This window comes from Myiozetetes cayanensis, unplaced genomic scaffold, assembly GCF_022539395.1.
Source record: "Myiozetetes cayanensis isolate MyiCay16 unplaced genomic scaffold, myiCay2020 scf1, whole genome shotgun sequence".
In the NCBI taxonomy this organism is placed as follows: Eukaryota; Metazoa; Chordata; class Aves; order Passeriformes; family Tyrannidae; genus Myiozetetes; species Myiozetetes cayanensis.
In genome coordinates, this window is record NW_026086604.1 from 130887786 (window position 1) to 130905207 (window position 17422).

Below are 17422 nucleotides of genomic sequence, written 5' to 3' on the forward strand. Positions count from 1 at the left end.
CTGGAAAAATTGATTTCTTTTTCCTTCACAACTTGAGTAGGTTCAAACTCTCTTTTCAAGCAGCAGTTCAAGACAGAGGACAGTAGGTACTGCCTTTTCCATTCAAAACCCTCACAGAGGAGTTATCAGCTATCTCTTGCACAACTGAATTCTGCAAGGAGTGACACACCCCTTCTCAGCCCGAAGGGGTTTAAACTTACAGCTTCTGCTTCCCAGAAAAGTGCCATTATCACCAGACTCTGAAACAAAATGAATGAGAGAGACTCAGGCCCTCCTGTTGACCCTGAGCCTCTGTGCATGCAAGAGTCACACAGCCAAAACAAGCAAGAAACCCCTGAGCCTACGTGTAGGAAAAGTGGCTGAAGGCTGAATTTCTGGCCTCTCCTCCAAGAATTTCTCTGTTTCTACTCAGAATTCAGGTGTCAGAATTCAGATGTCTGCTCTTCCTTAGCTAGAAACCTGGACAACCCAAATTTGTCTCGTTCTCCTTTCTAGCTCTGCCACTGTAAGAAGTGTAGCCCAGTTCCATTAGGACACATTAGAACTGTGTTTTTCTCCAAGAGTTTGCTTACATCGTACACCCTGACAGACACAGTTCAAATGCTGATTAATCTTATCAAAAATAACATCAGACGAACCTGGTACGTAAACAAAGAACTAGAAATTACAGGGCATAATGTCAGAATAGGCCTTCTGAAAGACAAAACAAATTTAGTTCTGCTAAACGGTACAAAGTTGCTTCCTGCTCCTTCTTCCAAAGCATGTACAGTGTTCTCTGAATATTTAAAAAATAATTTTTTTAAATCCTAAGGTCTTCTTATAATCTCATTTCATCCTTACACAGGTTTAGCTCCTATTTCCTTCAGTGTAACTCCTATTAACCCTGGCGTGCCTTCATTTGGCTAAAAAATGAGTTCATCTGTGGCAGAACACTTTGATCAAGCCCAGACAAATCACGGATCAGATCAGTAGTCACCAAGGATGCTGAGTCACTGGACACTTTTCCTTCCTCATGTTCTTGTGCAGCCCTAGTAACATCAATGACCTAAATCTATTTTTGGGAAATAATTCATCTTCATTTAAATCAAAAAGGTCCAGGTAAGCATTAACATAGTTAGTACTCAATCCAAAAAATGAAATTCTATCCCTGAATCAATGAAAAATGTGTCTTAGTAATTTCTATCTACTCACTGTACTTTTTTCTTCTTCCTTTCAAGGTGAAAAAAAAAGCTTTGCCTGATGTTGTCTTTTTGGCAATACCGTTATGACAGACAATAAGATACAATAAGATACAGTAAGATCAGTAAGCAGTAAATAACATGCCACAGCAGTCCTTTTCATAGATAAGCTGCAGTTCCAGCCTGCTGAAGATGTCAGATTAGTCATCTGGCCTTATTGGATTTTCTTTTCATCAAGAAGGTGAAAATAAACCACCACAACCTCTGCTCAGAAAAAAGACCATCTTTCATATGGATTGAGAAAATGAATTAGAGAAACTGGGCCTCCGTTCAGGAAATAGCCTTCATCAAAACAGCCTCTAAGCACATTACCTAAGAACATGTGCTTACAGTCCTACTGGTAGAATCAGATATGCATTTCCAGGCTTTCCCTATTTATGATTACAATTCCTTTCTAAATGTTTGGGGTCATGAGGGTCATGGGAGGAAAAAGAAGAGCTTTGGGCCTAAAATCATCAATTTTACTCTGCCATAAATAGTTGGCTTGTGTCAGGCTCTTGCTAATCTGTGTATTGCTGACTCCTTTCTGCTACAAAAAAAGGTCAGGTTTAACAGATTTCCATCTAGACTAGCACATATTTTACACAGGAACTAAGCCTTAATGAGGTAACCTGCATGCACTGCTCTCATGATGCTATCCCACTGAATTTCCAACAAAATTTAAATCACGTCAAACAATTATACACGACTGCATAGAAATAGATTTGCAGTGGTACTCACTTCTGAGCTATGATACTCGGATTAACAGTCACAAGGTTTGTTTTATTGCCAACATCTTTGCTAATGCTTCCTGTGGTTGGAGGAAGGTTACACCTGAAATTGAGAAACATTTGCTTAAACAGATGTGCACCAGAAATGCTTTACAGTTATTATTTGCAAATTCCTCTCTTGTGCAATGACACTTTCACGTCAGCTCCCAGGGATGTCTAAGCACTTTACAAATATTAAATAAGGCTTACAGCACTTCTAGTAAAAATATTTAATCTACTGTACAGATGGTTAAAATAGGGCACAGAGAGCTCGTTTTCATAAATTGTACCACAAACCAGGAGCACAGTTAAAATCCCAGAAGAAGCCAGTCTATGAGTGCCCTGCACTAGCTGCTAGGAAATACCTCTTGCCTAAACAATGCATTTCTACTGAAAGTCTTCTACTGTGTCTTCTAACAACAATGTAACTTGCCCAATTGCAGAAACAGTGATTTCTGTAAAATGTAAAACTAGCATTTTTTTAAAGTTGGTCACTTAGTAAGTTTAGTATTTTAGTATGCAGATTTTCCACTTTTATTAGGAAAGTTATCTAACTGGAAAGACCTTTTTTTAAAAAAAATGTTTTCAAAAGCCCAAATATTAGCCAAAAGTAAGAAAAGGAAACAAAAAGGAACCTTTCTTCTGTTACTCTGTTGCCTTGTAGGAACTACAAAGTGTTACTCCTACTGACAGAGTGGGCCAAATTATGCTCTGAGTACACCTGATTTTCTCCCAGTCTATACAGTAAGATAAAAAACCCTACTTCAATAGATGCCTAATTTTTTAGATAACTAACAGAAGGTGAGACAAATATCAGGACAGTTAAATGATTACATGAGTGAGACAAACTAAGGCTCAGTAAACCCTTTGTTAAACAAGAGGTAAACATGGCATTTAATACCAGTCTCCTAAGGGATCCTAAATGACCAGAAATTTCAGGTTCTCAGATAATCACACTTCACTGCAAGGTGTCTTTGCAATTACAGGTGATACATGAATCCATTTAGACTCCTCTTTAATTAGGAAGCAGCATTCTGAAAACTACAAAACAGTAGTACCCTTAGAGAGGCAGAAAGAAAGAATTGTAAAGATCCTTTCTCATTGCTGCAAACTGGCATTGGTAGGATTCCAAGCCTGCCAAGTTTTTAGAAACATTGGACACACTCCAGTAAGATGCAGCAGCTCTTACCTGAACACAAAGTCAGAACGATCGATTTCAGCTCCGCAGCTGGAATTCTTCAGAATGCCTCCATTTCCAACCACAGCACAGGTCTTGAAGGGATAGACTGAAAGAGGCGAGGACTGCAAACAAATAAAAAGACACAGACAATGCCTTATAAATCTTTTGATTGTTTCTTTGTGTCAATTTGCTCCTGCAGGCTTAATCTGGTAAATCCCCATAAAAGCATTCACCGTTTAGACAGACAAGGTTGGCAGACCTTGATAGCCAAGAGTGAAAAAGAGGCACCAATAGACTGAGCACTGCTACTTCTGCCATCAGAACTTTGAGAGAATAACACCGGATTATTAAAACTGGGTATCTTTTAAACACACTTAACACAAAAACTATCTAGTAGTGAATTGAATCCTTGAAAAGTTAAGGAAGTAGCTTGTACTGAAAACAGCTTAAATTTTACCCATTTTCCTCTGCAATGTAACAGACTGGGGACTTTCACATAGTCATTGGCTTTCTCAGCTAATAGAAGGGAACTTTTTAAATGCTTGTCACTTGTGTCATCACATACTACATTTGAAGTAAAACAATTAATTTAGGGAAACCTGAAGATGTTGAAAAGGATAATGATGTGCCTCGGCTTAACTCATGGTGAATTTGAGGCCTCACTGACGAGGTTACTGTTTCTGGCGGTTCACCTCTGCTCCTCTTATTACAGCTTGCTGTCTTGTGTGGGGAAGCTGAGTGGGAGCTAAGTGCATCCACCTGAGAACCAGCACAGGTCACAACCTGGCAAATGAATGTAAATTGTTGGCTATTTCAGTTGACATTAATATAGCTGGCTGTTATCCCAGTCTCAGAAACTTTTCGTACATCTTGTTCACCCCCTTCTGCGGTGGGAGCACTGACATTCAGCAGAGATGCCAACAGTTGGGTAATTTTGACTGGAGAAATTAAACACAGCTGTAAGTCAAAACTTGCTTATGGAAAGCATTATCCTTCCTCCTTCTCTCATCAGCTTGCCTAAAGAGAAGCAGGACGGGACACTGTTATGAACAAGACAAAAAGTGTGGGGAAAGCAGCAAACATCATGTTGCCTGACAATATATTACAAAACAACACGTTCAAATATTTTGTTCAATTCTGAAAAGGCAGTAGGAGAATACAAAGGCCAGACAACTCTGGCTAGCTTAGCACATATATGTGCACATAAAACACTACTGTTCTCTTTCATTAAGTTTAAATTTGGAAGCACTGTAACCTATATTGCAATGAAGTCCTTAATGATTGACAGCAGTATTAGGAAGAACTACATGGTAGCTGGGATCTCACAAATCAAGAGGGCCAGAGATGGGTAGGAGGGCTCCCATGTGCTCTCCATTTGGAGAAACCAAATACAACCTCTTTGTCCAGTCTCAAGAACTTTTATGTCTTTGCAAGTCCTGAGCTACAAAGTCTAATTCCTTCTCTCAACCTGTGTTTTTCGGCTGCAAATGCCTCATCCCAGTGGGCAACAAAGCTGGTGAAAGGGTTGGAAGAAATTTCCTATGAGGAGCAGCTGAGGACTTTGGATTTGTCTAGTTTGGAGAAAAGGAAGGCTGAGGGGCCTCAGTGCTCTTCACAGCTTCCTGAGGAGGGGAAATGTCAAGGAAGGTGCTGATCTCTTCTCCCTGCTATTCAGTGATAGGACACATGGGAATGGTTCATAGCCACACCAGGGGAGGTTAAGACTGGATTTTAGGAAACATTTCTTTACCAAGAGAATGGTCAAACACTGGAATAGGTTTGTCGTTGATGCCCCCAGCCTGTCAATGTTTAAGAGGGATTTGGAAAATGTTTTTAATAACTTGATTTAAGTTGGTCAGTGCTGAATTGGTCAGGCAGTTGGACTAGATGATTGTTGTAGGTCCCTTCCAACCAAATTATTCTATTCTATTCTATTCTATTCTATTCTATTCTATTCTATTCTATTCTATTCTATTCTATTCTATTCTATTCTATTCTATTCTATTCTATTCTATTCTACTCTATTCTATTCTATTCTATCCTATTCTACTCTACTCTATATTGTGTTTATCATCAAGATGGTTTTCATAAATTATATGCCAAGACAGCACCAGAAATGGCATGGGTATATGAAAAATGTGAAATGTTCTTCCAGACCGAAATGTCTTTAAAAATGGGAATAATTAAAGCAAGGCAAACATTTTCAGAATATTCAGTCCTGAATTCAGCTGGCTGCCAAGATGGGCTGTAGCTTGTGTTCTGTAGCAACTCTACCTCTAATCTGATCTATGATACCCTGTCCATACCTCCACTACAGCAGAGGAAGGCTGAAAAAAAAATCTTGCAAGGTGAATAAAGAAGTGCATACAGCATCTGATGGGTCTTTTCCAGAGGAATCAAAACAGCTCTATTGCTAGCCAAAAATATATATACGATACTGCAGTTACAGTAACAGGTAAAGATACAGTTCTTACCACAGGCAGCATCTTAAAAATGTCCTCTGTAATGAGGATGGTCTTTTTACTGTCCACTTCATAACTCATGTTACTTCCCAGTGGGCTGTTGTTTTGAGAAGCAATAAAATTGTGAACTGCATCACAGCAGGAAGCTAATTCTGACCTGCAAAAAACCCAAACAAAACCTGCTCAAAGACAGGCAAATAAGTAGGAAAGCGATACTGGGGAATTAGATCAACGAAAACCAGCTCAAATTAACTAAGCAACAAAAGCCTATATGAACCTTCTATAATGTAATTTCCCTTGACTTGCTTTGCAGAGCAAGTCCATTTTCACAGCAAATGTTCAGAAACCAATCAGACCAAGAACTTACACTACTTTTCTCTCTTGGTCTCCTTTTCCCACCAAGAAAAATTTGTAGTCAATCTCCTCACATAATTAATTTCTAAGATTATTATAGAAACACTGAGAGACTTCAGTTACCAAAATCAACAATGTGAGATTTCAATCAACATAGAACAAGTGATTATAAGAAACTAGAAGGCTGAAGAAAGAAAAAAACAATGAGATGAAAGAAGTGATGATGAAAGGTACTGGAGATAGTACTTGGTGAACAGCTAGACGGTTGCAAGCCAATTAATTAATAATTAATTTCTGCAACTGTTCAGCACAGTTTCCTGTGCACATTATCAAAGATGTTAAATAAATTAGATCACAACTACCACATAAAGAAGACAGATACTTTTGTGGTTGGGACAAACAGCCTAGCTGCTCCCCAAAACACCCAGCTGAAATCCTTAAATACGTAAGAGTGCAAGGGATTCACTCAAACTTTTTGTGTGAGTGAAGACTATCACTCATCTTACAATTTCTGTTACCTCCAAACTTATGAAAATATGATGTGTGCAAATATCTTTCATTATTAACAATGAAATGCAGTGCAAAGCCCCATCAGACCTTTGAAATCAGACCTAAAACACTGTAATTCATTTTGCTTTAGGCAACAACTTTCCCTCTGCTGCCATGGGATCTGATTTTCAGACTGTAAGGCTGAAATATTCATGTCCAGACATTATGTATCAATTGTTAAGACAGAACTTTCTCACTGGTTGAGATACTACGAAAACTACTGACAATTTAGAGAAGACAACACATTTATAACAGAATCACTTTGAATTTTGAAGAAGATATCATAGCAGGGAAAAGACAGTAATTCCTATCCTAACAATGAAGGTTAATTGGGAAGAAAAAAAATAAATTTAGTTAGAGTCAGAGGAACAGAAAAGTTTTATTTCATACTTTTTCAATGAGTAAGGTAAACCAAACTGTTGGAACTAGTTAAACATTACAGGAAAAATCATAGGTAAGCTCACTTTAATAGGGTAAGACACAGGGAAGAGAAGTTGCTTCATCTCCCTTTATCAAAAACGTAGACAGAAAAATATTCTAATAATAATAATAATTTTATTTCTGATGGAGATGAAGCACAGAAGAAGAGCCCAAGCATTATGTTTCCTGGAAGACACGGAACAAAATGAACAGGTCTGGGATAACTCTGTCTCACTTCTCTTGAAAAAATGGTCAAAACAAGAAGTTAAAAAAAAGGTTGGGAAGGTTGGTTTGATTCATATATAAAATACCAAAGGAAAGAAAGAAAAGAGTAACATTTCAATAGTCAGATGACTTACTGGTATCTATAAACACATTTTGAATACTGAGCTCTGAAACTCCCTAAAGACAAAGTTTCCAGATGTGTGAGGAACACTGGGAATGACTGAGTGCTGGGAAGGCACAGACCTGAAATAACCATACTAGGAGAGTAACTAGGAAATGTTAATCCTGAGAGAGGCTTATTCATACTACATCAAGTAGGGTTTAGATTTCCACAAACTGTATTCTGCTCCACCCCCTGAATTCAGTGAGGGCACCACCAAGCCTCACTACCCCTTTCCAGCACTCTGGGGCTGCCCCTATCCTGTCTATGGCTCGGGACCCTACTTCAACACTCCAGAGCCATCAGTCCCTGCCCCAACAACATCACAGCAGGACCAGTCTCCAGTTGTGTCCACCCTGTCCCCAGGGATGTGGATGTGCCCATGCCCAGAGCTAGGGCTGACCCACTCCTGGCCAGGGGTGGGATGAGCCCAGCTGCCAGTTCCTGCTCTGCTGCTCAGGTTACTGTGTTGAATCCCACACCCTGCCCCTCAGGAAGAACCCATCTCTTACTGTTCCCTGGCACTCACATGGAGATGAGGAATCATATAACCCATAATTTTTATTTGCTTTAGTTTTTTTTTTAAAGTTAAATGGAGCAGGCCTAAATATTATCTGTGTGAACCACGGGACATTCAGAGGAGAAGGAATAATGCCAGAATATTCTTGACAGCTTTAGTCAAACAGCTGTTTTGGTGTGATGGCTACCAGACCCTGAAAAAGCAAACTGATGATAGATACCATTCATTAATAAAAATGACAAGTTTTTGCTTTTTATTACTCATTCCACAAGAACGAGTGCTTCAATAAAAGCAGAAGCAGCCTGGAAGAAAAACAGATATCAGAATTAATACGAAAGTAATTGTTTAAATTAATATTATGGATCCACTGAGGAAGTAAAACATAGCCAGGCTAGTTCAAAAACACAGTAAGAACAAGAGAATACATGTTGATTAATAACATATATTCTTAGAGCACATGTGCTAAAATTTTGGTGGTAACAATAGAAACCTTATTTAGATCAAATCATGAAACAGAATCCCACTGTGCCCAAGCATCCCTGTGCAGAGCTCCAGTGGGAATGCCTGTAACTTGCAGAGAGCAATACCCACTGGCAATGTATTTAGCAGTCTGTTCATACAGGATTTTGTACAAGCTGTTACATGTGGTAATCTAAAATGGACAGTAAATAATGAGGGAGGGGTAGAGACTGGGCAGTTCAAGCAATTTATTACTGCAATCATCATCAGGGTATTAACGTCATATGTGGTCTCTGTCATCAGGTGATGACACCTCTAAAAAGCATGTAATTCATAAGATTAAGATATATATCATACAAGCCAATTGTTTTAACAAGTGCTATAGGTAAGGTGTTGCAAAGCCACAACAACATTTTAACCTGTGTACCACGCCACCTGGGGAGAGGGAAACTGTTAAACTCTACTGTACAATGTTAAACTCTACTGTACAAAGAAGTTCCTAAACAGATGGTGGGATAAGAAACAAGGGGCAGAATCTTAACAGCATCAAACAGTACTACATTAAAGTCAAACTCTGTTGTTTTGGGTTTTTTTTTTTTTTTTTTTTAAGAGTAGAAAGGGATCTATGTTGTCTGTTCTGACAAGGAGAAAACACTGAGAAGCAGCTCTTGGAAGATGGGATGTTGCTATACAGGCTGAGCATCCACCTCAGATACATGTCAGAATAGGTTTGTAGCTTACATTAAGAAGGTTTAAGTTCCAGATTTTACCAGAGACTGGGAGGTTGCTCTCAAACAAAGTGTTTTTATGATCCAGTCACAGCATCAGAAGTCCAGAGGCAGGAAGTTAACTTTCTTTACAATGGCTAGTATGGGGCTATGTTTTGGACTTGTGCTGAACACAATAATATAGAGATGTTTTTATTATTGCTGAGCAGGACTTACACAGAGCCAAGGCCTTTTCTGCTTTTCATATTGCCACACTAGTGAGGCAATTGGGGGTGCAAGGGAGGTTGGGAAGAAATACAGCCAGGACAGATGACCCAAGATGACCAAAGGGATATTCCATACATATGACATCACGCTCAGGATACAAAGATGGGGGAAGAAGAAGGAAGCAAGGGGGACTTTTGGAGTAATGATATTCTGTCTTCCCAAATAACTGTTACGTGTGACAAGGCCCTGCTCTCCTGGAGATGGCTGAACACCTGCCTGCCTGCCCATGGGAAGCAGTGAATTAATTCCCTGTTTTGCTTTGCTTATGTGTGTGACTTCTGCTTTCTCTATTAAACCGTATTTATCTCAACCCATGAGTTTTCTTGCTTTTACCCTTCTGATTGTCTCCCTGAACTGGTTGGGGGAGTGAGCAAGAGTCCATGTGGGGCTTGGCTGCTGGCTGGGCTTAAACCACAACACTATTGCTAAAAGTGCCAAGAGGCTTTGATTCATCCTCCTGCAGCAAGTGGGATGATTTTCAGAACATCTTCTTTCACTAGAAATGCTTGGCTGAAGTAATTTTGTTCTACATATATTTTTAAAATATTTTAGTCAGATACATACCTCATGTGAAAAGGCACTTGCTCTTACACCTAACTTTACACAGTTTTGTACTTTGGGACATTGGAAAGAGAGTATACCACTGGAACTACTATACTCCAGCCTACAGCTGGACCATTGGACCAACACAATTAACTGTGATTCTTAGGGGACTTTGAGTTTTCATGCTGAAGAGAGTCATGAAAGTAGAAGAGCTCACAAAAAATTCCACTATATAACAGCAAAATTTCAAGGGTACAACTATAAACAGCGAGACTACCTTTTATCTATGTCCACCGCTGTAATATTTTACAATGAGCAAGCAATTATTTATTGTACTTCACTGGGGGCTCTAGACAACGATACAGGTTTCTCCAGGCACTTGTCAATTCAACTCAATAGCATCAAAGTACAGTGAGACATATTATGACATATTCCAAACTTTTAGAAAAGAGTAGTTAAATTTGATATCTGAAATAGAACATGTTGAAGAGGAATGCTACACTGACAGCCCTTGAACTGTCTATATATGTAGTAACATCATAAATGTCTAAGACAATGAAAGCCAAAAGATTGAATATGAAATCAAGGCTGAATATTTAAAAAGTGTAATAAAATTTTCAAACCAAAGACTATTTAAAGACTCTGCCATGAAGACATAATTAACTCAGACTGATCCAAAATTAGGTTCTGCTTACAGGAATTCTCCAACCTTTAGAAAAGTATATAACAGTCTGTAGAGAAATTAAAAGATTCAACCATTTCTTCAAACTGTCATCAATTACTCTCTCCACCTTTTCCTCTTTTGAAATAAAATATGTCTTTGAATATATAATCATTATTTTATATGATCTATTAAACCTGTGCAGCAAATGTACTCTTAAACTACATTGCAGTCTCAGAGTTCTGTATATGCTTGCATACTGGAAGATTTCAGAGATTACAGTGGAATTATTGATCTGTTTAGTGTTAGCAAAGCTATTAATTATGTGGTGGTGTGAGCTTATGTAAGCATAAATTGACCTTGCAGGGTATTTTATTTGTATTTCAACTGGGGTTCATGGCAGTACACAGATGTGATAAGCAATACCGTTATATAGGTTAGAGTATAACTCATGACAAATTAATCTCTTCAAGAAGGATTGGGGTTTTTTTTTAATCTACAGGAATGTTTAGCATACACTTTTGAGAAGAGATATTGAAGCGGGAAAAGGGTAATAGAGGTCAAGTGGAACAAAAAGCAAGAGGAAAAATAACAGGACTAAGAAAATGGGTTGATCTTTTAACTAATCTTTTTAAGACTCTGGGTTCTTTTTTTGAAAGTAGTAATGTTTTCTTTTTTAAAAAAGTAAAAAATATTTGCCTGGAGGCAGGGGGGAGCAGTGTGCCAGCTAAACTGCAGTGTAACATCAGGACTTTTAAAACTGTATTTTACACCCAGAAGTTTCCTTCTCCCTTCATTATCAGATGCAAATAAGGTTTGTCTGGAGTGGTCTTTCCCGGGGAGAGGGCCTAGTACCCACAGTTCACAGAGGGCTATTCCAGTGTGATTCCTCCCCTGAGGAACTGTTACACTGCTTTGCCAGGCTTCAAGCTCAGGGAGATAGCCCAGAAATACAATGCCCAGAGGCTTCTCTGAAATACAGCATCTGCACAGCCTTTCTTCCTCCATATTCTTCCTCCCCTCATTTTGAGGGCTGTTTTAACTATCTGGTAGCTTTCTGCAAAAACGAGAGTCACAACTATGTTGAAAACCTGCAGATTATTTGGCACCATGGGTGTAGAGCCCAAGTGAGAATAAATCAAGCTTAAAAGTCTGTGAAGCAAAGAGACATGAGGTGTAAAAGACGATTACAGCTTGCACCTAATTGTGCTCTGTAATTTGTTGCCCTAATGAAACATTTCTTTTAAGTGGAAAACCTTTGAAGAATACTAATATAATAATTAATATTCAGGTTACCTAGGTAACCTGAGACTCTACTGAATGTGGCTAGAAGAGCCTTTGCAGAGGAAGCTACCCAGCAAGGCTTTTTTTCCTGGAGCTTTAAGGATGACACTTTCAGGCAGCTGTGAGCTTATTTCCCTTACCTTTCCAAGTTTCTACCAAGTTTCTCTCTTAGGACCAAGAAATCTGAGGAGTTGCTCTGTCTAATACAAGCTAGAGCTGATGTAAAACTGAAAAGGAAGGAAGAATTCAGGTGGACTTAGAAACAAATACATAATGTGGAGATGTGTAGAGCCATAAAGAACAAGAAAAAGTAATAATTAAAAAAATAACAAAAGACACTGAATTTCATAAAGGAAAAGTCTGATTAAAAAATTAGTTTTCTATATATCCCTACCAGTAAATGTTGGAGAAGACTTTTCCTAAATCACAGCAGGATGCTATTTACACCACTTCTGGTATATCACCCTTAGTAGCTTCTAATGTGAAGCTAAATAAAACCTCTTTATCAACGACTAACAGATGCTACTGTGGGGCACAATAAATCTTAACTAGATTTCAAGAGCAGTGAACCAAGTGCTTGCACTTGCTCCTCTGAGGGCAGCCTAAATCTGGCAATGCTGATGTCACCATTAGACACTAAAGTGAAGGGCCACAGTACTGGTTTTCTGATAGAGGCTGGACAAAAATCAACTAGAGAAGAGTGTCTGTGGATATGAGAGGTATCATGGCTCGTACTTGCCTCCTGATTCTTCTTGATTTTGAGAAATGCACATGTAAACATCACATAGCTGTCAAGAACCACTGACGGTTGTCAGATAGCAATCAAGCCACCTGTAGAGCAGAGCAGCTTTCGAGGAAACCATTTGGAAAAGGCCAGTTCTCTGACAAAAAATGGACACAGTACACACAGCTGCACGGCAAAAGTAACAGAGGGTCGACCTGGAATCCAGCACTTTTCTCTCCAACAATGAGTTGGCAAAAACACTGTACTTTGTGCCAGGCATGGCTGTCAGCTGTAACACTTTGGCCAAAAAAAAAGACAAGTATTTCTTTCCTGCACTGCACTTCTAATTCATATTCTTTTATTTGGCCTGGATCTGCTGGGAGAGCTGCTTACAAAGAGGATGGATGTGTACTCATTGGCACACCGTGCTGTCTTCTAGGAACGTTAAGAGCTACTGGCTTAGATCACATATTCCTTCACTCCACTAGCAGTGTGATGGCAGCCAACAGCAAAAGCTGCAAAGGAAAACACAGGAAAGCTTCTCTGAAAAACTGACTACCCCAGGAGAAGCTGCTCTTGAACCTTATTAATTAGAGGTTAGTTTATGCCCTGAAGCATAAGACATTAAATCCCTTATAAATATGCATGTCTGTTCTTCAGAACTTCAGGATAATAGAGAGATGTCATAAAATTGACACCATGCCCAAGAAGCATCTAAGCGTTCACTCCATTTAACAGATGGGCAAACAGGAAAAGAAGTCAAGCAGCTTCTCTGCAGTCTAGTCAGCAGGCAGACTTCTGGTGGCACTGGCAGGTGACTAATGTGACACAGGCAGCTTCAAGTCCCCCTCCGAAAGGTGGCTGGCTTCAGTACCTGATCCCTGCTGCACAGGCCCTCCTGAGATTAATTTCCTCTCCTGTAAATGAGTGTGTTTATCTACCTACTTAATGAAATTTTTAGAACCGTATATTTGTGTTATACAGCTATTACTAACAGGAGGGTAAGTCAGAAAAAGGAAGAGATGTACTGCCCATGGATTATTAATTCATTTATTTCACCACAATTCTAGAAATTTTGTTCCCCACAGAGCTCTGTCAATGCATCATTTCTGAGCCAAAGTGTCCTTGTAAAGCTAGTTCCAGGCTCTTGGGCTTAAGTCTCATAAGTAAGTCTGGGAGTGCTGTAAGCATGGACTGTATACAGATTAAGACAGTAAATTTTAAATGAAATTTGGGGGTTTATTTTTTAAATCTTTTTTTTAAAGCATCTATTGACCAGCTGCTAAGATCCTTGAAAGTCTCCAGTATGGTCTGGGATTAAGGACAACTGTAAAATTTTGATACCGTATTTCCATGAAACAATAGAGAAGAGTTTGAGGATAGAAAAAGAAAGAAAATACTTAAGCAAAAGCATGCATCTTCTGTAAAATAAAAAATCCGCAATGCCCTACACCAAAGTACCAGTCCTTGGTCATACCAGTGGAATTCTTGCACGACATCAAATCAGATCAAACTTCAGGAACAGAAGAATATACAGTACTGTCATCAGAATTGCAGCATAGGTTTTGTACATATGACCTAGCTAATGCTCTAGCTAGTTTGGATGGAAAACCCAAGGAAACCATAACAGTACAGCCCTGGAAAGTGGAATCAGTAACAAGTTTGTCCAGCCTGTGCAGAACCACGGATTTAAAAATAGGGTTTTTTGCTTGGTATTTGAACTAAGGTAAAGCTAGAAAGATCACCTCAATGTACATACAGTCCACATTTTTTCAGTGGCTTACTACAGCCCATGGTTTTCACTTCTGAATATTTCCAGTTTGATCATCAGTTGTATAACCCATCTTGACTACTCATGACCCACACTCCTTGCTGGAAGCCAAAGACAACATGAGGAACAGTAAGCATCTTGTACTTAAAATCCAACAGTCTTATATGATGGTTTGCATGTTTGATTCCCATAGGCCTAGAAGATGCAGAAGTCAGCCCAGTTGAAGGGAGACTACAGAAGCAATAAATGAAGAGGTCCAGTTGGACCAAGGAGTGGCTACTCTGCCACTGATTCATACAGCCAGCACAACAGAAGCAGTAGCAAATTGCTGATACGTGGTGGCTGGTCTGTTTGGAAGGGAGAGAAGTAAAAAACAGATTGGAAAACAAAAAGCCTAAACGTAGGAGGGTGAGGAGCAGGTGAGAGTAGCTTCACCTTCTGTCAACTCTACACAAGATGTTTCTCTGAAACAGAATGGGCTGCTTTATAGCTCCTTATCATGCTCTGATATCTTTGTGTGTAGCTAAAGCCTGCCTGAGTCAACACAAAGTTTCTAAAACCTTAAATCTGTGTATACTCCTACCTCAGCACTGGGAAACACTATTAGTCAGTTACGATACACAGCTATCACAGCAATTTATGTTACAATTTATGCTATCCTTTACCCTGCTTCCCCAGCCCCCAAACTACTTCTTCTAAAGGTACCGTGCTGAGCATGTGCATAGTAAGTTCTCAATGCTCATTAACCGTAAAGAGTTGGAAGGTAGGCCAGTTTATTTATTTTTAAAGATCACGACAGTATCTTTAAATCTAACCCATGTAATAATATAATTAATAGAGACTTTTCCCCTGGATAAAATAGGGATGGCACAGTGAAGCTGTTCTTTAAAACCAGCATTTCCAAATGAGTGTTTAAGCTTTTCAGGGATCACTGTCCCTACTGAGGATGTACTTACATGCTATTCCAACAAGGACAGATGTAACCACGTGCTGAGGTGCTCAGGGGCCATGACAAGCAGCATCAAACCTAATGAGTGCCTTGGGCACTTCTGTAATAGACGCAATAGTCTTGGGGTAAGAAATACACTGCTTCATTATACAGTCTTTTACCAGAGTGCTGTTTTAGATGGACAAAATGACATTACTGTTTGGGGTTTTTTTTAACATTGAAGGTTTTGTGCCAGGAATCTTTTAATCCATTCTACTTGAGTAGTGGAGATAGGTGATATTGCTTCATTTATGTAGTTCTTTTATTCTACTCAGTTTGCACAGTTCAATTCCAACAAACGAGAAGAGCCTCAGCATCAAAAGAATCACAGAAATTAGTAAAAGCAATACAAAATCTGTTTAAGAGGGAAGATTTAAATTTATGGCTTGTTAGAAAAGTCTAGGGTAAACAGTTTTTCTAAATAAGATTATGAAAATTACCTGAATTTTGTAGATTCTTCTTGTCTCCTTACCCAGGTGCAGTTCTGCAGTTTTGTAACTATGTGAAGATAATAATCTTCTGAGTATCTAAAAAAGGAAACAACATCAAACAGTAGAATTTATATGTATGTATATTTAGAAGCAGTCTCTAAAACATTCAAATGATGCATGTATTAATAATAATGTGCATGGTGCATATATAATAGATTGCTTTTAGAACTCCATGACCTATTTTATTTTTGTAATTTTTAACAGTGCTATCCTCATTTAATTAGCATGACCTATTAAACATCTCTTCTTAGTAGTGATGTCCTAATGAACTTTTCTTTTCAGAAACTTTCAAAAGTACATGGGTTTCAAACTTAAGTAATTGACCATAAATATCTTGAAGTTATTAAAAATCATCTCAAGTGCAAAAGCCCAAAATAACACAAAAAACTCTTGTACTCGGTGGTTTAAACTTCAAAAATGTTTTGAAAAGTGGCTCTTGCAAGCCAAGGGGAAACATCACCCTTCTCATGCTTTTTCTTTCATTTACTTTATCCGAGTCCCCAAAGCTCAATTCAATCATCTAAGACCATAGACCAATATTTACAAATGAAAGTTTTCCTTTAAATTATTCTTGAATAAAACAATCTGCCACTTTACATCAACCAGCACATGTAGCAATGTACATTGGCTACATGTAAACAAAAACCTCTCTGCTCCTTTTAAACCTTCCAAGAGATTTAAATTTGTCCATAAGTGAAATACTTTATAACACATAAGTCAAAAGATTGGATACATTTTTTCCTTCAGATTCAATGTTACTAATTCTCCCATTTGTGCTTGTATCATAATACAGGGTTTTTTTAAAAAAATAACTGACTTATAAGGAGGACTGGGGGAATGGGGAGAAGAGATGGTATGGATGCCATGACTAAGAATTCTTTGGTACTCAAGTCTCCATAAAAGATCTACGATGTATTATTTTAGCAAAAATAGCTTAGTGGTGGCCCAAACCCAATGATCACTACTTTATTTAAGCTGGAACTTACAAGTGTCTATTGTGAACAGTTTTACAAGAGCTGGGATGGCAAGAATCCTTGCTTGTTTTTAAATGTACCATGAGAAGTGATAAAAAGGAAGGCTGCGGTGGCTTGAAGCAGCACAGGTCAATGATCTGAAAGCTTCTCTCCATCTCTGTGTTCAGTACTGGAAAAAAACAGCTCTCTTTTTTGTTTCCTTCAAAAAAGTACTGCAATTGCTAAAGGTAACTTGTTTATCTACCCCTGAGCAAAATCTTGTCCAATTTGGAAAAAAAATAAATGATACTATTAAGAGGAATACTGCACTGGAACTGGTCTCTGGCTCAAGTTTGCATCTGTGATAAAATGTATGGTTTTCATCCTCCACACTTAGAAAACTCTTATAGGAAGTAGATGATTGTGACTAAAATTATTTTACTGAGCCCTTGCACAACTCAGGAGGAATGACTGGGCAGAAGTGGGTGAAGAGCAAACTAGTTTCATTGCAGTTGTAGCTGATCTGACCTGGTGCAGTACATTCTTTTTCCTTCCAATCCAACTCCAAATCAGTTCTCTCCCTTGTGTCACTGCTGGTACTTACTTGACTCCACCTCTGTTTCCCTTTGGCCAGTTTTTGCACTTGTCAAATGCCTCCATAGGCCCCTTTAACTTACTACCACAGCAAAAAGAACC

The 17422-nt window shown here is 38.7% G+C and overlaps 2 protein-coding genes across 6 annotated transcripts in view; one reads left to right on the top strand and one right to left on the bottom strand.

Annotated features, from left to right (window-relative positions):
- The window catches only part of VIM (vimentin), an 88175-nt gene that overhangs the window by 40204 nt on the left and 30549 nt on the right, over positions 1–17422 (top strand). The gene's annotated exons all lie outside the window — the stretch shown is intronic.
- Positions 1–17422, bottom strand: part of ST8SIA6 (ST8 alpha-N-acetyl-neuraminide alpha-2,8-sialyltransferase 6) — a 70090-nt gene that overhangs the window by 39354 nt on the left and 13314 nt on the right. For all 5 annotated transcript variants that reach the window (XR_007630037.1, XM_050324719.1, XM_050324728.1 and 2 more), the window contains 4 exons: positions 15723–15809; positions 5642–5786; positions 3177–3289; positions 1959–2051 (listed from right to left, as the gene is read on the bottom strand). Coding sequence is in view for 4 of the 5 variants with exons in the window: in XM_050324719.1 (XP_050180676.1) it covers positions 1959–2051; positions 3177–3289; positions 5642–5786; positions 15723–15809 (438 nt within the window). In the remaining variant the exon portion in view is untranslated. The remainder of the gene's footprint in view (positions 1–1958; positions 2052–3176; positions 3290–5641; positions 5787–15722; positions 15810–17422) is intronic.